This window comes from Rana temporaria, chromosome 7 (genome assembly GCF_905171775.1).
Source record: "Rana temporaria chromosome 7, aRanTem1.1, whole genome shotgun sequence".
NCBI lineage: Eukaryota > Metazoa > Chordata > Amphibia > Anura > Ranidae > Rana > Rana temporaria.
The window spans coordinates 180,439,220-180,463,550 of record NC_053495.1 but is presented as its reverse complement, the minus strand read 5'-3'; the positions used below and the strand labels follow the sequence as shown (position 1 = coordinate 180,463,550).

Genomic DNA, 24,331 nt, shown 5'->3' with positions numbered 1-24,331 from the left:
AGAGATGCTGACTGACAGGCAGCAGCTCTCTGCTCGGGTTGCTGCGAGAACCAAGCCATCAGTGACATTCGATTGCTCGGTTCTCAGTGCAGACACCGGGGGACAGATGCAGCTTTTTGTTGTGTCCGTCGTGTAAGAAAACGCGTGTCTGCTAACCGCGTTTAGGGTGCCTTTAACAATCAATGGAACCACAATTGCGACGCACCATTTTTCACGTGTTTCTAAAACTGGCGTTGCTCTGTGTTTTGTCGCATGTTCCAGAAATGCGATGGTGTAAATGCAGCCTTAGCCCCTGTTCACACCGGTGCGACTTCAAGTGTGACATGTGATTTTACAAATTGCATCTGAGGTCGCATCAAATGTCTTTCTATGGCGTGGTCTTCATAGGTGCGATTTGAAGTAGTGCAATTTCAAAAATAGTTCCTGCACTATTTTAGGCAATTTCACATGCGACTTGCATTAACATCTGTGCATGAAATCGCTAAGATGTTGGCAAGCTGCAGATTAAAGAAGAAACAATATCAAGCAAGTGGACATTGATGGTCAGACTTTAAGGCCAAGGAAGTATAGTTTTGTAAAAATATATAATTTAATAGCGTATAAATAAATTGAACAGGATATACATAAAATAAATAAGTTCAAGAAAAATTATCACAAATTCATCAACAGTAAATGACCACTGTACATTCCTCCGAAGTCGCCAACGCACGTTTCGCCGTGGGGCTTCTTCAGGGCGAAGATGAGGAATATATAGTTAGCAGAGAGATAGAAACTTATATGGCTGGTGGTCCCTCGATGGGTGCGTCCACGGGGCATATAAGATGGAAATATACCAAGTCGGAAGGTAAGCTTTAGGCACAAGTTTTTCATCTGCAAGCTGCAGATGAAATCGCACTGTCTTGCGGCTTTGAAACGGTGCTAAAGTAGGGAGATTTCAAAGCCGCATTGAGCCCAGGTTCACACTGAGCTGCGGGAATGAAGCCGCACAATTTCACTCGCACATGTCAGTCCGGATTTCGGTGGCAATTTCACAGACATCTGTGCGGGTTTCTACACAGATGGAAATCGCACCCCCCGAAATTACGAAAAGAAGTACAGAAACGACTTTTTGAAATTGGTGCAGCGCCGCAAATGCAGCGTTGCACCGATTAGGACTGTGCCATTGACGCTGATAGGGGTGCAACTGAACAAAAAACTCACGGTTCGGATCGTCCCCACTGTAATATACACATCTCCCCCCCCCCCACTGTAATATACACCCCCCCCCCCCCAACTATAGTACCCCCTCGGTGAAGAGACCCCCCCTCCTCTCAGTACAAGAGACCCCCCCCCCCTTATCTCAGGCAAGAGACCCCCCCTCCTCTCAGGTCAAGAGACCCCCCCCCTCCTCTCAGGTCAAGACCCCCCCCCTCCTCTCAGGTCAAGAGACCCCCCCTCCTCTCAGGTCAAGAGACCCCCACTCCTCCTAGACGCCGATTTGACATGTCAAAACGCACCAATGAGGTTCACACTGGCTGCGGGAATGAAGCCGTGCGAGTTCAGCTAAACCCGCACGATTTCACTCCCGCTTGTCAGTCCCGATTTCGGCCGCGATTACAGAGACATCTGTGCAGGTTTCAATGTAAATCGCGGCACGAAATCGCAAAACGTAGTACAGAAACAACTTTTTGAAATTGGTGCGGCGCCGCAGATGCAGCGTCGCACCGATTAGGACGATGCTATTGCCGGCAATTGCCGCCAATTTGACATGCGATTTGACATCTCAAATTGCATGTCAATACGAGAACCAGGGCTTAATTTGAAAGGGGCTAAGTGTGCGCTCCAACAGGGAGCCGTGCGATTTCCGTTTCAGTGTTAACAATTTTTTTCATTTATTAAACCTTTTTTTAAGCGTAACATTGTGACACTTCCAGCCAGATTCACGTAGAGCGGCGTATGTTTAAGCGGGCAAAGCACATCTCATATGCGCTACGCCGACGTAACATAGAGAGGCAAGTACAGTATTCACAAAGCACTTGCTCCCTAAGTTACGGCGGTGTAGCGTAAATTGGCCGGCGTAAGCCCGCATAGTTCAAAGTAGGCTGGTAGTGGGCGTGTTGTATTGAAATGAAGCGTAATCCCATGTGAATGCATGGCCGAACGAACGGCGCATGCGCGCGCATGCGCGCGCATGCTCAGAATCACTACGCAAATACTCCCTACGATACGACGTCACAATGCGTATGACGTGAAACCTCACTTACGCCCAGCCCCATTCACGTACGACTTACGCAAACGACGTAAAATCCGACGGCACTTTCCAACGTCCATACCCTAAACGACTTAGACCAGCTTTTTGGTGGTTTAACTTTACGGCGGAAAAACGCCTTGCGTAAACGACGTAGATTACAGCGACGGGCGCAAGTACGTTCATGAATCGGCGTATCTAGCTCATTTACATATTCGAAGCGTAAATCAACGGAAGCGCCCCTTGCGGCCAGCGTAAATATGCACCCAAGATACGATGGCGTAGGAGACTTACGTCAGTCGTATCTTGGCAAAATTCAGGCGGATCTCATTTTAAGAATGAGCGCATAGATACGACGGCGCACATTCGGACTTACGACGGCGTAAGTCTCTGTGAATCCAGGCCTTCATTTATATCTGCGCAGTGCATTATGCTGCAGTGCGGCAACATCCGATACACCACAGAATAATGCACCTGCGTTATGGTGTGAATGCGGCGCACAAGACCGGCGTTTATTAAGTGTGGAAAAATGCAAGTGACCCTGCATAGTGTGAATGAGCCCTTGGGTTAAGAGACATTTTAAACTTTAACATTTTAAACTTTTTCGCAAAGCCTATGATAGGCTGAGGGCGGGGGTTGGGTGAGTAATGAGCGCACACCATTGCTGCCAGCGTTAATACAGCCAATTTCCTCCACTGTGCTGCCTGTATGGAGCTCACTGTAAATAAGTGATGCTATGCTGGGTGCCTTTCCCTCCTCCTAATGGCAGACTGGGAGCCTTTTCCTGTCTGCTGGTGAGGCTGCACTCCCCCTCTCTGTCTCTTCTCCCTCCTTGGGAGACACAGTCAGGCTCCCATTAGACGGGGAGGGTCTTGGCCACGGTTCGAGCCCAGCCGCATTCCTGGGATGTTTTGTGAATGTGGAACTTAGGCAGTGGTGACGTCACGTTCAGGCCGTCTCCTATATAAGAAGGAGGGAGCCTGGAGCAGCTCAGAGAGCAGCACCAACTCTAAACTGGGACCAGTACAAGCACTGCCACCAGTCGTAAGCACAGCACAAGAAGGTGTCGCACCGGACTTCCCCAGCACTTTTATTTTAGAGGAACTATGGCTTTCCTAGGAATGAGCCCTCTTCTGATCGTGGCCATGCTCACCGGACTCGTAGACTTGGTAAGTAGACTTAGATAACTTTGCAGAAAGTTTTGCTGTGCACATGCTGTGATGTCTTCTGCTCATGTCTTCTGCTCATGGGTTAACGGTTATTTTTTTGTCCTTCCCCCCCCCCCCAGGCGTTCTCATCCTGCCCGCTCATATGCCAGTGTCCCCTGGAGGTACCCCGATGCGCCCCAGGAGTTGGATTGGTCTTTGACAGCTGCGGATGCTGCAAGGTGTGCGCGAAACAGCTGAACGAAGACTGCAGCAAGAGCCTGCCCTGCGACCACACCAAGGGGCTGGAGTGCAACTTCGGGGCTAATTCTAAAGCCACCAAAGGCATCTGCAGAGGTAAGTTGATTTCTGGGTTCACCTTTCATTTCTATTATCCTCTTTTGCAGAACTGCAGTCTTATTGCTCGATCTAGTCAAGGAGTTTAGGGAATCTCAGTCCATGTATGGTTATACTTTGTTGATGCTAGCTTGGCAGAAAGACACATGATTTCAGCAGTCTGGAATGCAATTCAGTGTCTGGGTCTAGCAAAAATGAGCAAATCGTTATTCCATGATCGACATTAAGGATTGTGATCTTGTTGACGTGTCCCTGAGGAATCTCAACGTTTTTCTTTTGTTTGCTTCCTTTATAGCAAAGTCTGAAGGAAGACCTTGTGAATATAACTCAAGGATCTACCAGAACGGAGAAAGCTTCCAGCCTAACTGCAAGCACCAGTGCACATGTATAGACGGGGCTGTTGGCTGCCTTCCTTTGTGCCCTCAAGAACTCTCTCTGCCCAACTTGGGATGCCCAAATCCAAGACTGGTGAAGGTGCCCGGGCAGTGTTGCGAAGAGTGGATCTGTGATGAAGCCAGGGACACATTCGATGACATGGAAGACTTCTTCAGCAAAGAATTCGGTCTGGATGCTAATGAAGGAGAGCTGACCAGCAAGAACGAGTTTGTTCCCATTGTGAAAGGAGGACACAAAATGCTACCTGGTGAGTTGTTATTTTTTGGCTTCGTTAACTGCTTTCAAGTCCAACTGTCATTCCTAGTAGTAGATTTAGAATAGACGGCACCTTGATTGATTGACAGCTGTCAGTATTGCAGACAGGGACCCCATGCGACATGCTATTCTGCATCAACTAAGCATTGTGTTGTCTCCTTTTTTCAGCATATGGCTCCAACCCACAAGCCCATGTTGTCGAGACCCAGAAGTGCATTGTCCAAACCACATCTTGGTCCCAGTGCTCCAAGACGTGCGGAACTGGCATCTCTACAAGAGTTACCAATGACAACAAAGATTGCAGACTTGTTCGAGAGACCAGGATCTGTGAGGTCCGGCCATGTGGAGAGACAAACTACTCACAATTAAAGGTAAGATCCTTAAAACCGTTGCATACTATTAACTTTGTGCATATTGTTATTTTTTTTTATTCTTTCTTTACTTTTTTTTTTTTTTTACTTTCTTGTATTTTTTTTTTTTTTACTTTCTTGTATTTTTTTTTTTTTTTTTACTTTCTTGTATTTTTTTTTTTTACTTTCTTGTATTTTTTTTTTTTTACTTTCTTGTTTTCTTAACTGATATGTTGCTAATGATTTTTTTCTTTATTTTCTTTAATTCTACAGAAGGGAAAAAAATGCACAAAGACAAAAAAAGCTAAGGCTCCAGTGCGATACAGCTACGCCGGCTGCACAAGCGTGAAGAAATACCGACCCAAATACTGTGGATCTTGCGTGGATAGCAGATGCTGCACCCCACAGCAGACACGGACTGTCAAAATTAGATTCAGGTGTGACGACGGAGAAACTTTCACCAAGAACGTTATGATGATCCAGTCCTGCCGGTGCAACTACAACTGCCCACACGCCAACGAAGCTTACCCTTACTACAGGTTATTCAACGACATCCACAAATTCAGAGATTAAACCTGAAAAGGCAAAGCAACACATGGACACACTTGAGGAAAAAAGAAAAAAAAAAAAAGAAAAAAAAAAATGGGAATATACTGTTGTGAAGACGTTGCAATGCCTTCTTTGGACACTATGTGGCACTAGAGACTTAGAATGCATTACCACCTGGACTTCATTACAACAGGCTGAAAATATTTACAGCTTCATAATACTGGAGCAAACAAGTTGCTTCTTTTTTTGGAGCAGTTTATATTATTATTATATTATTATTATTATTTTTTTTATTTTTATTTTTTTGCTGTTAGTAAATTATCTTCTTAAGTATTCTGGTCCCTTTAAAAAAAAAAAAAAACAGAATTGTTTCTGCGTATTTCTATTGAATGACCAAACTGGTAAACTTGGGAAAGAGAGAAAAGGTTAAGTTACATTCCTTCCTAATGGATTGCGCTTATTGAAGCGTTAATCTGTGGCAGCTATCACAATCCAACAGTTCTCCAGCAAACAGAAGTTTAGATGAAATGTTTTTTTTATTTTTTTCAATTTTTTTTTGTTTTTTATTTATCGAAATGTAGCTTTTTTTTGTGACAAATGTAATACTGGAATAAATTGTAAATGATTTTAATTTTTATATTCAACGAATTAAAGAATTTATTTATGGAATTAATCAGTTAATAAAAATATTTACCTATTTTTTAGATCGCTTTTCCTGTTTGACTTTTCTTCCTTTTTTTTTTTTTTTATATAGAGTATGCGCGCTTTGAAAAGAATGCTAATTGCCTTAACCCTTTGTGCTCCAGCATAGACAGTTTGGTAACTCGAGCCTCAATGGCTTTTATATTGAGGTACAATGGTGTGCTTATTTGAATAGGCAGTGCAGGGATGTGAAATGTACCCTAGCAGCCAATGGGATTTTAGCTTTTGTTCAGATAATTAAAAGACAAATGCTGATTTGCTATTGTATGTCTGATATGGAGGATGCCATTGCTGTTCTCCACTTTTTGAAAACCGTAGCTGTTATAATGATGATTCTCTTTCTTCAATACTTTCTGAGTCTCTGACTTGGAGCAAGCATGCAGATCAGTTTTGACTTTACTGGCTACATGCTTGTTGTTTGCCAGTAACTCAGAATATATTGAAGGTAGAGATGGCAAATCAGCACCGTATTTTTCTCAGCATCACTTGTAAGAAGCTCGATATTGCAGTGCTATTTGATATTGAATTAATGAAGTAATACTATGTAACATTTTACTCCATAGTAAGAGGGTATTAAACAGCTATTCTCAAAATGTAAGATCCCCCCCCCCCCCCTTACATGTGTGTCCTATTTCCAAATCCAGTCTTTTTTTATACTGTACTTTAAACCAGGGGTCTCCAAACTGTGGCCCGAGGGCCGGATGTGGCCCTTTGCTAGCCTTCATCCGGCCCTTGGAGTAGTATTGCTCCCAATGATATGAGGCACTATTCCTCCCAATGGCACCAACAATGGGGCACTAATTCTTAGACGAATAGCAATGATGGAGCACTATTCCTCCTCCTACTGCCCACCAACAATGGGGCCATGTTTATTCTCACTGATGCTCGGCCCTGGGGCATTTTCTACCCCGACTGGTCAGAATCTGGCCCCCCTGAAGTCTCAAAGACCGCAAACTGTCCCTTTGCTTGAAAAGTATGGAGACCCCTGCTTTAAACGGTTGCTCTATGTATAGGATGTGCACACTTATGCAATAACTAGCAGCCAATCAGATTTTACCTGTGTATAGGATGTGCACACGTATGCAATAACTGGCAGCCAATCAGATTTTACCTGTGTATAGGATGTGCACACGTATGCAATAACTGGCAGCCAATCAGATTTTACCTGTGTATAGGATGTGCACACTTATGCAATAACTGGCAGCCAATCAGATTTTACCTGTGTTTTTTTATTTTTTTTAGTTCCTGAAAATTATATGACATTTTTTATGACCTTCTGTGTTCCCACATGCACCAAAAATCACACCTGCATTTTTTTTATTTATTTTTTTGCTTAACTGTCTGTTTTTGGGACACCTAAGCAAAACGTACACCTAAAACTGAGTTGTCACCAGAACAAGAGGTGACATTAAATATTCCAGTAAGGACACTTTTTCATTGACAGTTCCCTTAGGCTGGCTTCACACCTATGCAGTTTTTGTGCATTTGGCAGATTTTCACTACAGTTCATTTAACATGGTTTCCTATGGAACACGTTCTGTAGTTCAAATCTGCAAAAAGCACTAAAAAAGCATAAGTGTGAATCAAGCCTAAAGCTAGTCAAACACTGAACAAATTTCAAAATTCGGTCAGTAGGTGGCACTGTCTTCACCACTCCGTGACACATACTTTGATTTGAAAAATTGAAGGAGTCGGGTGGAAAATGATTGGCTGAACACCATATGCATCCAATCGGATGCACCGATTGTTCAAGTATTCTGACAGCCTGTAATGCCAGCTGTCAGAATACAGTAGCCACAGTGGAAAATTTGTCTATCCATGAGAAATGTCATGGACGGAGGAATCTGTTTCATGGTTTGTCCAGGTTAATTGGATACACACTATAATATTTTCTTTAGATTTACCAAAACCATATAATACGAGGTCAAACATAAACACTTTAAATTTGTATGCAATCAGGCAGGCACTTGCACTTCATAGTTGAACGTAAAAATACAAGAAAAAACAGTGACTTCGGCCTGATTCACACCTATGCAGTTTTAGTGCTTTTTGCATTTTGCAGATTTGAACTACAGTCCAAATAACATGGTTTCCTATGGAACACGTTCTGTAGTGCAAATCTGCAAAATGCAAAAAGTATTAAAACTGCCTAGGTGTGAATCCAGCCTTCCAGCGCTAAAAACGGTCTTTCATGATTTAAACGACAACGAGGACATCAGTTTTCCAAAACCAGGCGGATGCTGCCCTCCTCTGATTGGGTAATTGGGTAAACACGATAGAAACAGAAAAAGAAGGGAGGCGCGCACACCTAGTGCATTACCAAACAAATGTAATTGTTTGGTAATACACTAGGCTCTGAAGAAGGGGGTGCGCCCCCGAAACTCGTCAGCCTACACCCTTGCTGTGTCCGCACCGTGTCTCATTGTGCAGTTGTATAGCTCATGTGGGTCGCCGCTTTTGTGAGTATCCACTTTTAACCTTTTAACACCAATTAAATGTGTTTGGTAATGCACAAGGTGCACGTGCCTCCCTTTTTTTTCTGTTTCTATAGTTGAAGGGAAATCAAACAACAAAGGTTGTATCCTGGGGAATTCCCCTGACCTTGCAAGATATATCTTATCGCCTCCTGTTGTGTCTCCAGAACAGGAAGTGAAGGAAAACCTCCCCAAGGGCACACAGAAAAAAAAAAAAGCTGACAACGGTTAACCCCTTCTTTTCCGTATCTAAAACTGAAAGGATACACTTTAACAAGCTTATTTTTTATCTAATTGCAGTAATTAATCACTTGCCGCCCGCCATATTATTATATTATTATTGTTATTATTATTATACAGGATTTATATAGTGCCAACAGTTTGCGCAGCGCTTTACATCATATAGCAATATGACATGGGCAACGTGCTTCTATTATCCTGACCGCATGTCATATGACGTGATCAGGAAAACAAGCCGGCGCGCAGCGCGCCGATCGAAGGTGCTGTTTGTCAGTGTGACACGCTGCATCTCCGATCGTGATATGGAGCCTCTGACAGAGGCTTCTTTCTATGTGATCAGCTGTGACCAATCACAGCCGATCATCGTGTGAACCAGGAAGTGACGGTAAATGACTTTTCTCGGTTCGCGCTGACAGGGAGAGCCGACCGACGGCTCTCATTGTCAGAGGGGGGTCTGTGATGATAATTAGCACATTAAGTTATCAGTGCAGCCCCCATCAGAGGTGCCCATCAGCTGCCAATCACTTGCCATCAGCTGCCAGCCTGTACCCCATAAAGAACGCATGTCAGTGCTCATCAAAGTACCAATCAGTGCCCATATAAGTGCCAGAAATGCCTGTCAGTGTTTTTCAGTTGCCATTCAGTAATGCCTGTTAGTAGCTCATCAGTGCTGCCTATCCAGTGCCATCTATCAGTGCCCATCAGTGTCGCCTATCAATTCCCATCAGTGCCACCTATCAGTTCCCATCAGTGCCACCTATTAGTGCCCATCGGTACCACCTATCAGTACCCATCAGGTTTTTTTTTTTAATTTCGGTCTGTTTTAGTTTGTTTAGCAAAAAATAAAAACCCCAGTGGTGATCAAATACCACCAAAAGAAAGCTCTATTTGTGGGGAAAAAAATTATAAAAATTTAGTTTGGGTACAGTGTTGCATGACCGCCCAATTTTCATTCAAAGTGCGACAACGCTGAAAGCTGAAAATTGTCCTGGGCAGGAAGGGGGGAAAGTGCCTGGTATTGAAGGGGTTAAAAAAGTAATCAGTCTTGTTGTTCGTTCTGCAAGTCAAGTTACTTTTTGTATTTAGCTCTACTAGATATCCGGTGAGCTGGATGGACACAAATCTTTATAGAGAAGCGGTATGTCATAACTCGTCAGGATTCCTGCTGTGGGATATCCCCATCGAAGGTCCTGGCAGCAGCACACTGCTGCACCCATTGGAATGGGTGATTCATTTTTTTAAAGATCCCCCCCCAGCGCAGTTGCCAACATTGCCAGAAACAAAGGGAGGAAACTTTCTTGTAATAGTAAAAAATAGCAGCACACATACAGTATCTCACAAAAGTGAGTACACCCCTCACATTTTGGTAAATAATTTATTCTATCTTTTTATGTGACAACACTGAAGAAATTACCCTTTGCTACAATGTAAAGTAGTGAGTGTACAGCTTGTATAACAGTGTAAATTTGCTGTCCCCTTAAAATAAATCAACACACGTGCACTCTTCTTTGCTGGACCATGGCGAGGCCTGTCCTGGTAAACCTCTGTATGGTCTTGGCCACCATGCTGCAGCTCAGTTTCAGGGTCTTGCCAATCTTCTTATAGCCTAGGCCAGTGATGGTGAACCTTGGCACCCCAGATGTTTTGGAACTACATTTCCTGTGATGCTCATGCACTCTGCAGAGTAGTGGAGCATCATGGGAAATGTAGTTTCAAAACATCTGGGGTGCCAAGATTCACCATCACTGGCCTAGGCCATCTTTATGAGTAACAATTCTTTTTTTCAGATCCTCAGAGAGTTCTTTGCCATGAGGCGCCATGTTGAACTTCCAGTGACCAGTATGAGAGAGTGAGAGCGATAACACACACATTTAACACACCTGCTCCCCATTCACACCTGAGACCTTGTAACACTGACGAGTTACATGACACCGGGGAGGGAAAATGGCTAATTGGGCCCAATTTGAAGATTTTCACTTAGGCCCACCCTAAAGTCTGAAGGACAGACAACTGGGCCTTTGATTAGAACAGGGGTCTCCAAACTTTCTAAAGAAAGGACCAGTTTACTGTCCTTCAAACTATAAAGGGGCCGGACTGTGCCCAGTGGGAGTAAATAATTCCAGATCTTTGGTATTAGGGGGAGAAATAGTTGGTGTTAGTGGGGGGAATAATTCCCCGTTTTTGTTGTCAGTCGAAGGAATTATTCCCCATCATTGGTGTCAGTTGAAGGAATAGTGCCCCATCATTGGTGTCAGTGGAAGGAATTATGCCCCATCATTGGTGTCAGCTAAAGGAATTAAGCCCCATCATTGGTGTCAGTGGAAGGAATAGTGCCCCATCATTGGTGTCAGTGGAAGAAATAGTGCCCCATCGATTGTGTCAGTGGAAGGAATAGTGCCCCATCATTGGAGTCAGTGGAAGGAATAGTGCCCCTTTGTCGGTGTCAGTGGCAGGAATAAAGCCTTAGCACTGGGGGGGTGGAGAGCACATGGGGGGACCTGAGAGCCCAGGGGGGGGTCAGAAAGCACTGGGGGTTGGAGAGCACAGGAGGGGCAGCAGAAAGTAGCTGGATGGGAGGATATAGAACAATCAATCTCTCCATGTTCCTCCTGCAGCCTCTGAATGCATGCAGGAGAGAGAGGAGGAGAAGCAGGCTTTAAGAGGCTGCAGGAGTAGAATACAGAGATTGACCCTGCTATGCAGCCGCCCCACCGCTCCTCCTATCCAGGTGCACAAGGAGCTTACCTTCTTTCTGGTCTAGTGTCTCCTCCAGATCCCCTCCTGTGTCATGGTCACAGATCACCTGACCTGTAGTTTCCACCCCCCCCCCCCCCCCCCGCCGGAACCAAACTGGCCAGAGACCAGGTGAGTGGCGTTGGCTGCTTTTTGGCCATACTAGCACATGTGGCCTGGTGGCCCCGGCCCACTGGGCAAGTGCCCGGTGTGCCCTATGGCCAGTCTGGGCCTGGATGTGGTGGCGTGGCTGCATTGGTTTCTTTTTTTTTCCAAGCTCAGAATATTTTCAGCAAGTACATTTTTTGGTTTTGAGTTTGAAAACACTTTAATAGGTGGACTCAGAGAGAGTTAGGCCGGCGTATCAGTAGATACGCTGACGTAACGCGGAATCTGCGCCGTCCTAAGTTTAAGTGTATTCTCAAACTGAGATACACTTAAACCTAACTAAGATACGACAGCGCACATCTCTTAGGGTGCAATATTTAGGCTGGCCGCTAGGTGGCGCTTCCGTTGAGTTTGGCGTAGAATATCTAAATGACTAGATACGCCTATTCACGAACGTACGTGCGCCCGTCGCAGTAAAGCTACGCCGTTTACGTAAGGCGTTTTCAGGCATAAAGTTATTCCATCAAATAGCTGGACTAGCCAATGTTAAGTATGGCCGTCGTTCCCGCTTTGAAATTTGAAAATTTTACGCTGTTTGCGTAAGTCGTCCGTGAATAGGCTGGATGTAATTTACATTCACGTCAAAACCAATACGTCCTTGCGGCGTACTTTGGCGCAATGCACACTGGTATATGTACATGGACGGCGCATGCGCCGTTGTAAAAAAACTTCAATCACGTCAGGTCACCCCCCATTAACATAAAACACGCCCCTCATCCTAATTTGAATTAGGCGCGCTTACGCCGGCCCTATTTACGCTACGCCGCCGTAGGTTAGGAGGCAAGTACTTTGTGAATACAGTACTTGCCTCTCTGACTTAGGCGGCGTAGCGTAAATACAATACGCTACGCCGCCTTAAAGTTGCGCGCCCCTACCTGAATCTAGCTATAATAGTTTAATGACGGCAGCATGGTAATATTGTGTGTCAAGGGTACCCTTGGGACGTGTTATAAAGCCAGAAAAGTGGAAAGATTGTGACATCATAATGTGACATCATTGGGATCTCAGAGGCAGGACTGATGTGAGCCTAGGAGTCTGAGCTGCATGGAAGTGGATCAGCGCACTTGGCTTTACACACAGCCCTTGGATAACCTTCGTACACAAAATTAACACGCTGAATTAATTAAAATGGAATTTCAGTCCAAACGTTTTTAGAAAGAGAAGATATTTAAACCCCTGTAAGGTTTTTATTGCGGTCTGTGTCCTATTGGGAAGATTTTCCTGTAACATCTGTCCCCGAGGCAGGAAATGTACGGAATCCTCTGCAGTGGGGGGGCGATACTCTAATAAAACCCCCATACATGTTATCACACTTCCCTGCTGTTGTAAAAAAAGTTGTTTTGCCTTCTGTTTCCCGGATTAAGTTTCCTCACTTCCTGTTCCAGTGACACAACAGGAAATAAGATATCTCTTTAATACAGACAAAGGCAGCAATACAAAAGGCCATCGATTTTAACCCTTATCCACCCTTCTTGAAGCCAAAAATAAGGTCTGGAGTTTCCCAGTGTAAGTTTATTATTCAGTTAACCGCTTCAGCCCAGGAGCATTTTGCTGGTCAAAGACCAGGCTACTTTTTGCGATTCGGCACTGCGCCGCATTAACTGACAATTGCGCGGTCGTGCGACGTTGCTCCCAAACAAAATGTACGTCCTTTTTTCCCCACAAATAGAGCTTTCTTTTGGTGGTATTTGATCACCTCTGCGGTGATAAACAGCCGTAAACAGCCGAGTGTCACCTCGGCTATTTTCGGAAGGCGTGACGCGCTATCCAAGCCCGTCAATCAACTACGCTTGCCTTCGGGAACGCCTATGGTCCGTCGGACCATTCTCATCGGTTTGGACCAACCGCGTGTACAAGGCCTAAAGCGACATGGGAATTTAAACTGGGATAGTTGGCAAGTATGAGGCAGCTGCTTTGGGTCCCACAACAATGACAGGGCCCAGGGCAGCTACCCCTTTTATCCTGCCTTAAAGACGACCCTGATTGGGGGCACAAGCCAGAGAGTAGGAGCAAAGGGTGCCAGCAGGGGGACCCAAGAAGAGGAGGTTCGGGCCGCACTATTGCACAAAGCAGGTAAGTATAGACATGTTTGTTATTTATTTAAATTTTTTATTACATTTCCTTTATGATTATTTTTAGGGCTGTGCAAATTAACTTTTAATTAATCGATTCATCTTTAATTGTTTTGATCGATCGAAATCTTTTTGATCAATTAAAATTATTTTGATTGGTACTCACCTCTCCGCTGGCTTCTGGGCTTTCAGGGAGATCCGTCGGAGATCCAGTAACGTCACGTGTCCGTGTCCATCTGAAAGGGCTCCTTTGCTGTGCCTTCATATCTGCATGCCGGCGGGACCTCACTATCTGCCACACGCAAGGGCTGTTACACTTCCCTCTATCACTTCCCTTTATCTACCTGGGATTCTACAACCATCTACTGGGAGTTGTGATAGTTCCCTTCATGGGACTGATGTTAACCTCTCCTCATCTGGATTCAGCAGTGGTATCGTTGTACACATTTTTATACCAGTATCATACTTAGCTACATGTTTTTATGACTGCTTTTGGTACCGTTTGGTATTACTCGCACCATTTTTACAGTTTATGTAGCTATTGATTTTATCTCCAGTGCAATATTTATTTTGCTACCTACTTGAAGACTATAAAAGTTTTAATGCTATTCCCATCGAGCGCTGCCTTTGTGAGTTTTTTGTATCCTGCTATCCATTTTTCCAGTGGTTGGTAGCTGCACTGGGAATCAGCCTGCAAGGAGATCAGCTAAAAGTTGTTGGATCTGTATGTGCGTTAAAATGAATCGAAATTAGTCGATTTATCGATTAAAAAAAAAAACGTTTAATCGAACACAAAAATTTTGATCAGTAACAGCCCTATTATTTTGTGAAGATAGGAAGTTTGGGAAAGCAGCACTGAAAGAGAAGGAGCCAGTAGTATGCAAAGTTGTAAGCTACAATTGCTGGGGTAAGAATTAAAAAAAAAAGTTTACTGGGAAATGTTTTCATTTATTTTTTCAACTAAAAAAGGGTTTAATACTACTTTAAGGATAATGGCCCGGATTCAGAGAGCAATTGCGCCTGCGTAACCATAGTTACGCAGCGCAATTGCTTACTTGCGCCGGCGTAACGAATGCTCCTGATTCAGGAACCTCGTTACGCCGACTGCAGCCTAAGATATGCGCGGCTGCATTCTTGCGTTGGCCGCTAGGTGGCGTTCCCGTTGTGCTCAGCGTATAGTATGCAAATTGCATACTAACGCCAATTCACAACGTTACGCGAGCCCTACGTACGCAGTTTACGTCGTTTGCGTACGGCGGTTTTCGCGTAAGGCTGCCCCTGCAATTAGCAGGGGCAGCCAATGTTACGTATACCCGTCGTTCCCGCGTTGCAAAATTTGAACTTTACGTAGTTTGCGTAAGTGAATCGTGAATGGCGCTGGACGCCATTCACGATTCACTTTGAAGCAAATAACGTCCTTGCGACGTCGTTTGCCGCAATGCACGTCGGGAAAGTTTCCAGACGGAGCATGCCCTCTACGATCGGCGCGAGAACACACCTAATTTAAATGATTTCCGCCCCCTACGGGATCATTTAAATTGTGCGCGCTTACGCCGGGCATTTTGCCGGAGTGCCCACGCAATTTACGGAGCTACTCCGTGAATCGCGGGTAGCGCAGAAAATTTGCGGGGGCGCAGGGCAAAAACGTTGCCCTGCGCCTCCGTAAAAAATGCGCAAAAGGTACCTGAATCTACCCCAATGACATCACAGAAGAAGGCGCAATATCAGAGATAACAGCAGCCAGAAGATCAAATGCCAAGAAATGAATGTACTGGAATGTATTTGCTTGCAGATTTTCGGGGGTGGATAGAAGTGACTTGCGCTCGTAACATGACTTGCAGCAGATTTTTTTCAAGGTTCCCATATCTGCCTATTACATAACGGGCAGCCGCGAGGTCCTGTGTGCGGTGAATATCCCCCCCCCCCCCCCATAGGAGGTAGCCTGCTATTCCTAAATTAGCTGGAAGTCGCAAGCACGGTTAATACCAATAACTACATCATTAAAGATAAACAGGCTGGTAAATACATTGGAATGCCAGGAATGTCAAGAACTTTCCAATGGAGCGCGGCTGCCAGGAAAAAGTGCCCCCATTATTGTGACATTTTATATAGTAGAAGTTTATTAAACAGAGCTGGCTCTGCAGGGGGTGACATTCTAGAGCTGGCGTCTCTGGAGGGTCATACTTACACAACGCTTAATAGGTGATTATAATTGGAGGAAATGTGAGCGCTGATGTGTTCTTAAAGAGACCCGGGGATGTCTTTTCTTATGCAAGATGCTGAATATTCTTTCTTTTGTTATTAGAAGTGAAAAGTTTATGGTCGGATATTGCAGCTTGAGCATTCTGTGGGAATTCAGTGACCATCTAAAGCCCCCAGTGCCCAACCTGCAGCCCGAGGGCCCATATGCGGCCCTTTGGTAAATGATGTGCGGCCCTCGGTAGTCTAGTGGGAACACTACCGTATATACTCGAGTATAAGCCGAGTTTTTCAGCACTTTTTTTGTGCTGAAAATCCCCCCCATGGCTTAAAATCGAGTCACGTTTTTGTGCCTGATCTCCCGGACTTTGGGGACCCGTTACCGGCCAGCCTTAGGTCCCCTGGACCCCAAACTTGGCACACATGTAGCTCTTCCTCTACAAGTGTGCAAAGTTTGTTGGCTGGGGAGCACCGATTTTTCAAACCCGGGCACCCCTTTCATAGACTCCCATGTTAAACAGTAATTTCTCTGGTGAATTTGGGGACCCGTTACTGGCCGGTTGTAGGTTCCCTGGACCCGAATCTTGGCACACATGTAGCCCTATTTCTCCTCTACAAGTGGGCAAAGTTTGTTGTCTGGGGGACCTACAGCTGGGGAGCACCGATTTTTCAAAGCTGGGCACCCCTTCCCTAGACTTCAATGTTAAACGTCAGTCTAGTCATGGACACAGTGAGGCATGGGCATAGTGAGGCATGGGCATAGTAAGGCATGGGCACAGTGAGGCATGGACACAGTGAGGCATGGGCACAGTGAGGCATGGACACAGTGAGGAATGGACATGGACAAAGTGAGACACAGTGAGGCATGCAAATGGACACCCTAGGCCTATACTCGAGTCTAGGGTTGTCCCGATACCACTTTTTTAGGACCGAGTACAAGTACCGATACTTTTTTTCAAGTACTCGCTGATACCGAATACCGATACTTTTTTTTAAATGTGTCCCCAAATGCAGCCATGTCCCCCACAGATGCAGCCATGTCCCCCATATATGCAGCCATGTCCCCCATATATGCAGCCATGTCCCCCACATATGCAGCCATGTCCCCCACATATTCAGTCATGTCCCCCACATATTCAGCCATGTCCCCCCACATATGCAGCCATGTCTCCCCATACTTAGATGCCGCCGCCGTGGCCGCCGCGTTAACATTTCATTTGAATAGCTGTGTGTTCCCCGCCGCACCGCGTATAGACACTCCCCCTTGCTCGGGATTGGACGGGTGATCTGCACTTTGATAGACAGATCACCCGTCCAATCCCGAGCAAGGGGGAGTGTCTATATGCGGCGCGGCGGGGAACACACAGCTATTCAAATTTAAAATGAAAGCTGTAATGTTCCCCGCACGCTGATTAACTAGGCGGCGGCGTTGCGGTATGCGGCGGCAGGGGGGGGGTTTTGGTAGTATCGGCTCTGGCATCAGGGGCATTTGCGGGAGTACAAGTACTCCCGCAAATGCTCGGTATAGGTCCCAATACCGATACTGGTATCGGGACAACCCTACTACGTTTTCCCAGTTTTTTGTGGTAAAATTAGGTGCCTCGGCTTATATTCAGGTCGGCTTATACTCGAGTATATACAGTAATTAGGGTTATAACATTAATCTCTACTAGCCACATGTAACATGATCCCAGTTTTGTATTGTCTTCTGTAGCATATCCCCAGCCAAAAATGTAGCATGTCCACAGTCTCTGACCCTCATTTCCTATGAGGTCTGCAGTTTCCTGACTGCCCTCTCAATCATTACTTATATTTTGAACATTATGTGTGGCCCTTTGGTGATGTTAGAAGCCACAATTGAGGCCCCCTTTAGCTCAAAAAATGACAACCACTGATTTAAAGTTTGACCAGTGGCAGTGCGCCCATAAGGGGCACATGGGCGCCGCCCCTTCTCTCCTGGCACCACTCTATCACCGTAGATAGATTCATGCATTGCTCACCGATCAGCTCCCACTGTTTATGATCACAGTGGGAGCGGGCCACGTGTGCCCCAGACCCGGAAGTGTCAGATCATGTACTAGGTAAGTAATCCGACACAGCCGTGCCACTTTGCCACCGTATATGTAAGTTATTTGGTTGGCAAGTGGTTAACTGTGTATTTAAATGTTTTGGAAAGGACAGCCCTGGTTGGAAAGGATAGCCCTGGTTGGAAAGGACAGCCCTGGTTGGAAAGGACAGCCCTGGTTGGAAAGGATAGCCCTGGTTGGAAAGGACAGCCCTGGTTGGAAAGGACAGTCCTGGTTGGAAAGGACAGCCCTGGTTGGAAAGAATAGTCCTGGTTGGAAAGGACAGCCCCGGTTGGAAAGGATAGCCCTGGTTGGATAGGACAGCCCTGGTTGGATAGGACAGCGTTGGTTGGATAGAACAGCCCTGATTGGAAAGGATAGCCCTGGTTGGAAAGGATAGCCCTAGTTGAAAAAGGACAGCCTTGGTTGGATAGAACAGCCCTGATTGGAAAGGATAGCCCTGGTTGCATAGGACAGCCTTGGTTGGAAAGGACAGCCTTGGTTGGATAGAACAGCCCTGGTTAGAAAGGACAGCCCTGGTTGGAAAGGATAGCCCTGGTTGGAAAGGACAGCTCTGGATGGATAGTACAGCCCTGGTTGAAAAGGATAGCTCTGGTTGGAAAGGACAGCCCTGGTTGGAAAGAATAGTCCTGGTTGGAAAGGACAGCCCCGGTTGGAAAGGATAGCCCTGGTTGGATAGGACAGCCCTGGTTGGATAGGACAGCATTGGTTGGATAGAACAGCCCTGATTGGAAAGGATAGCCCTGGTTGGAAAGGATAGCCCTAGTTGGAAAGGACAGCCTTGGTTGGATAGAACAGCCCTGATTGGAAAGGATAGCCCTGGTTGCATAGGACAGCCTTGGTTGGAAAGGACAGCCTTGGTTGGATAGAACAGCCCTGGTTGGAAAGGACAGCCCTGGTTGGAAAGGATAGCCCTGGTTGGAAAGGACAGCTCTGGATGGATAGTACAGCCCTGGTTGAAAAGGATAGCTCTGGTTGGAAAGGACAGCCCTGGTTGGAAATGACAGCCGTGGTTGGAAAGGACAGCCCTGGTTGGAAAGGATAGCTCTGGTTGAAAAGGATAGCTCTGGTTGGATAGGATAGCTCTGGCTGGAAAGGACAGCCCTGGTTGGAAAGGACAACACTGGTTGGAAAGGACAGCCCTGGTTGGAGAGGATAGCTCTGGTTGGAAAGGATAGCTGTGGTTGGAAAGAACAGCTCTGGTTGGATAGGATAGCTCTGGTTGGAAAGGATAGCCTTGGTTGGAAAGGATAGCTCTGATTGGAAAGGATAGCCCTGGAAGAGCCTTCACTGCCATTCATTATGTGTTGAACCCTAATTCCTTGTTTTCCTTTTTTTTTATTTACATTTTTTTTTGTTCCGGCTGCCGGCTACCATCTTGGAAACTGGCATCATTTCACATCCAAGAAAAACAGCAGACACAATGGTCTCTGTACGTGTGGATGACAGATGGAGCTGGAATCTAACAGCATGGATGTGTTGTTCTAATTTGTTGCTGTCGTTCTCGATAAAGCTTGTATCTGGGGAAGAATTACAAAGTGACCTGCATTTCTCTTACAGCACACACATCCTTAAAGCTGAACAGAGGCACATATAAAAGACATAAAATAAAGCAGCTCCGTAATAACACATAAAATCTTAAAATATATTTTTATAAAAACCGCGTACACACAATCGTTTTTCATTACGAGAAAACTGCCATTTTTTTAATTAGTCGTGAAAAACGGTCGTATAGAGGCTCCAGAGCATTTTTCTACACGAGAAAAAGGGGCGATTTTTTTTTTAGAACCTGCTCTATTTTTTCTCGTAATTTTTCACGTCGTTCTTTTTCACGTTGTGAAAACGGTCGTGTGTACGAGGGGGGGAAAACGCGCATGCTCAGAAGCAAGTTAAGAGATGGGGAAATTAGCAAAATCCGCCCAAAGGGTGGCGCCATTCTAATGGAACTTCCCCTTATAGTGCCGTCGTACGTGTTGTACGTCACCGCGCTTTGCTCAAGCATTTTTTTTCACGAACGTCTTTATGCAAGGCAGGCTTGAGAGGAATCACGACAAATCACATTGAGAATTTTTTTTTTTTCTCATGACGTGAATAACGGTCGTGTATCAATCTATAGCAGTTGCTGTACAGCAGGACTGGAATGTGAGGGGAAGAAGAAGCAACACAAGAAGCCAATCGGTTTATGTGCTGGCAAGATGTATGCTGATAGGAGGAGAGAGCAGAATGAAAGAGAGATGAGCGCATCACTGTGCTGCTTCTCCTTTCACTGTCCAGTCACATTTCCATATAGCATGCTTTTTTTGCATCTTTTGTTTGTTTGTACAGACTGGGGCGGCTTCAGGATGGCATGAGCTCAGAGGAAGTGGATTGAAAGATGTTAGCCATAAGACTGGCAGGGCTTTTTTTCAGTGGGAACTTGGGGGTAACACAGTTCTGGCACCTCCAGCACTGAATGCATGTAATTACTAGGGGTGCTGGATGGTCTATTATTGCTGGCTGCTGGGGGATCTATTGTTGCTGGGGGATCTACTGTTGCAGGGGTCTATTGTTGCCGGGGAGGTCTATTCTGGCGGGTGGGGATAAGGGATCTATTGTCACTGGGGGGGATTTTTGTTGTTGGGGGTCAGTTGTTGCTAGGAGGGGTCTACTGTTGATGTAGGGCTCTATTAATGTCTGCTGGGAGGTCTATTGTTGCTTGGGCGATCTATTGTTGCTGGGAGGTCTGTTGTTGCTGGCTGCAGGGGATCTATTATATTGCTTTTCTTTTTATCATTAACACATTCCATACCCATTACTTAGCACCACAAAATGATACTGCATGTCTGTATTTTTGAAAAGGGGCGTTACTGGGAGATTGGTAGGGGGTTGGAACCAAGGGACGGTGCTAGGAGGTGGGTAGGGGGTGGAACCAAGGGACGGTGCTTGGAGGTGGGTAGGGGTGGAACCAAGGGACGGTGCTTAGAGGTGGGTAGGGGTGGAACCAAGGGACAGTGCTTGGAGGTGGGTAGGGGGTGGAACCAAGGGACGGTGCTTGGAGGTGGGTAGGGGTGGAACCAAGGGACGGTGCTTGTAGGTGGGTAGGGGGTGGAACCAAGGGACGGTGCTTGTAGGTGGGTAGGGGGTGGAACCAAGGGACGGTGCTTGGAGGTGGGTAGGGGTGGAACCAAGGGACGGTGCTTAGAGGTGGGTAGGGGTGGAACCAAGGGACGGTGCTTGGAGGTGGGTAGGGGGTGGAACCAAGGGATGGTGCTTGGAGGTGGGTAGGGGTGGAACCAAGGGACGGTGCTTGGAGGTGGGTAGGGGGTGGAACCAAGGGACGGTGCTTGGAGGTGGGTAGGGGTGGAACCAAGGGACGGTGCTTGGAGGTGGGTAGGGGGTGGAACCAAGGGACGGTGCTTGGAGGTGGGTAGGGGTGGAACCAAGGGACGGTGCTTGGAGGTGGGTAGGGGTGGAACCAAGGGACAGTGCTTGGAGGTGGGTAGGGGGTGGAACCAAGGGACGGTGCCTGTAGGTGGGAAGGGGGGCCGAGACAAGGGGGTAACTCCTAAGTGGGGAGTACCGGCACCTGTTCTCTAAAAAAAAAAAAAAGCCCTGCACACTGGGGACATCTCGTGACAGGAAAAAAAGTACTTCTCTGGGGGGTTCTCTGGGGTTATAGGTGAATATTGCAGCAAAAACTGGTTTTGATATTTTATCTTTTAATGAGCTATTAATTTTATTTTATTTTTGGATGGAGTTCTGCTTTTAAGCTGAGCTCTGGGAAAAGGAAAAATTGTCTAAATACAAGAGTCAGGTATATTTCAATCTTTGTACTTGAATCTTGGTGTATTTCCTCTAAATCTGAGCAGTAATCTAGTGTGAAGCTTTCCCTTTGTACAGGAGCGTCCTGTAATAACGACCGGTCACTGCTGCTCTCTCTCCTTGTGCAGGGAGACTGGTCTTGTCTCCGCCCCCTCCTGTAGTTTTCTACAGACATCCTGTAGTGGGTGGAGCTGTAGGCCCCTCCCACAGCTTTGCTCTCTGCACAGGCTGTGTACACGCACAGTGATGTTGTCATTGTTACTTTTACAAGGTCATATCTGAGTTTGTAAGGGCATTTGTTGCACTCAAACTTGATTTATGTCTTTTGTGGCTTTCAAGAAGTTTATATCTAAATAAAATAATTTGCGTCCAAAGTTTAAATTTAACTATTTTCCTGGAGTTAGAATTGAATAGGTTTCAGTAGGATTTGGCCTTCAGAGCAGCAGTTCTAAATTTACATAATAGGGGGTTTGATTGTGATTGGCAGTGCTGATGCATCGAAGGATATTTATAGATCAGCCCCTCACAGCTGAGGATACATTTCTAATTCTCAATTATGGATGGAGAGGCTGTTCTTTCCCACTTTTATGTATTTTTTATGTGTTGTAATAAACTGCATTAGGATAACAGTTTTTGTAGTATGCTGACATCTGTTGGCGGTTTCGGGCCACTGCACCTTGTTTACAATTTGATTTTGGTTATCTTCCTCTGTCTTGCCCTCCTGTTTAGAACTAGTTGGTTTAGTTCTACCTAGACCTTCTCTACTTCTTTCATGTTGCCTCAGTCAGTCTTAGGCCCCATACACACGATAGAATCCATCCGCTGAAAAATCCCAGCGAATGGGTTTCAGCGGATAGATCCTATGGTGTGTACACTCCAGCGGATCTGTTTCCGCGGATATTTATCCCCTGGGATGGATTTCCAGCGGATAAATATTTGATGACATGCTATCAAATCTATCCGCTGGAATCCATCCCAACGGATGGATCCGCTGGTCTGTACAGACTCACCGGATCCATCCGTCCGAAGGGATCCCCCGCATGCGTCGTAATGATTCGACGCATGCGTGGAATTCCTTATATGACAGCGTCGCGCACGTCGCCGCGTCATAATCGCGGCGACGGCGCAACACGTCATCGCCAGAGGATTTCGGCACGGATTTCCATGCGATGGTGAGTACACTCCATCGCATGGAAATCCGCTGAAATCCTCGAGAGGATTTATCCGTGGAAACGGTCCGCTGGACCGTATCCGCGGATAAATCCTCCCGTGTGTATGGGGCCTTAGTTATTTGCAGAGACAGGGCTTAGGCAACTTACTAAAACTGGTGCACACAGAACACAGTGCAGATGTTCATCAGTGGCGGCCCGTCCATTAGGGGCGCACGGGCGCCACCCACCCATTAATGCATTTGGCCCCCTAATCTACATGCAGGGCGCCAGACGCATGGATTCCAATGGGGTTTTATTTTTTTTTGAAGCACATAATTAGAGCCAGAGGCTCTTATAGGCTTTAAAAAAAGGGTGGGCTTGGGGCGTTAAGCACAGCGCCCTGAGCCCACCCAGTTGTGTGACAATAGAGAATTAATATTCGCTATTGTCAAATTCATTCTCCTCTTAGCCAATCAGGAAGCGGGCCCCGTTTCCCAATAGGCCCGAAAGGAGAAGTGACCCCATTGGCCTAGGAGGTGGAGGGAGGAGACGCACGGCCGCCGTGATGTCAAGGAAGAAGACAAGACTTCCCACATGCAGGGGAAGCTGCCGCCCGGAGGGAAGCGCTGCCTGCACCATAGATGGGGTAAGTGTAGGACTCGTATACGACCGTCGGGGGGGTTGCGGGTGAAGGGGGGTTTGGCTGGCCGGGGGTTTTAGTAACCAATCAGCTTCCAGGTTTAGGAGTGTGTCTATGGGAATTTTTGACCATTCTTCCAGAAGTGCATTTATGAGGTCAGGCACTGATGTAGACAAGAAGGCCTGGCTCTCAGTCTCCGCTCTAATTCATCCCAAAGGTGTTCTATCGGGTTCAGGTTAGGACTCTGTGCAGGCCAATCAAGATCCTCCCCCCCAAACTGGCTCATTCATGTCTGTATGGATCTTGCTTTGTGCACTGGTCCAAATCATTTGATGGAGGGGGGATTATGATGTGGGGATGTTTTTCAGGGGTTGGGCTTGGCCCTCTTAGGCCCCGTACACACGAGGAGACATGTCCGATGAAAACGCTCCGCGGACCGTTTTCATCGGACATGTCTCCTGGGAGCTTTTGGTCTGATGTGTGTACACACCATCAGACCAAAATCCCTGCAGACAGAGAACGCGGTGACGTAGAAGACACCGACGTTCTCAAACACGGAAGTGCAATGCTTCCACGCATGCGTCGAATCAATTCGACGCATGCGCGGGATTTCGAGACGCTGGTTACACGTCATAACCAGCGGACATGTCCGATTAGGTGTACTAACCATCGGACATGTCCGACGGACATGTTTCCAGCCGACAAGTTTCTTAGCTTGCTAAGAAACTTTTGTCCGCTGGAAACCTGTCCGCTAGGCCGTACACACGGTCGGACATGTCCGCGGA

At 46.3% G+C, this 24,331-nt stretch overlaps 1 protein-coding gene across 1 annotated transcript; it reads left to right on the top strand.

The window, feature by feature from the left end:
- Positions 1–3,198: 3,198 nt before the first annotated feature.
- CCN1 (cellular communication network factor 1) lies at positions 3,199–5,916 on the top strand. The gene is made up of 5 exons (XM_040360556.1): positions 3,199–3,396; positions 3,516–3,729; positions 4,025–4,372; positions 4,549–4,751; positions 5,004–5,916. The coding sequence occupies exons 1-5, from the start codon at positions 3,334–3,336 to the stop codon at positions 5,301–5,303; spliced, it is 1,128 nt and encodes a 375-aa protein (XP_040216490.1). The 5' UTR covers positions 3,199–3,333; the 3' UTR covers positions 5,304–5,916.
- Positions 5,917–24,331: the final 18,415 nt, after the last annotated feature.

Bases quoted from the DNA above. Each gene is read 5' to 3' on its own strand.
- CCN1 (XM_040360556.1), top strand. From the start codon at position 3,334: ATGGCTTTCCTAGGAATGAGCCCTCTTCTGATCGTGGCCATGCTCACC. The intron at 3,730-4,024 runs GTAAGTTGATTT...CTTCCTTTATAG, and splicing joins CACCAAAGGCATCTGCAGAG to CAAAGTCTGAAGGAAGACCT. The intron at 4,752-5,003 runs GTAAGATCCTTA...TTAATTCTACAG, and splicing joins CAAACTACTCACAATTAAAG to AAGGGAAAAAAATGCACAAA.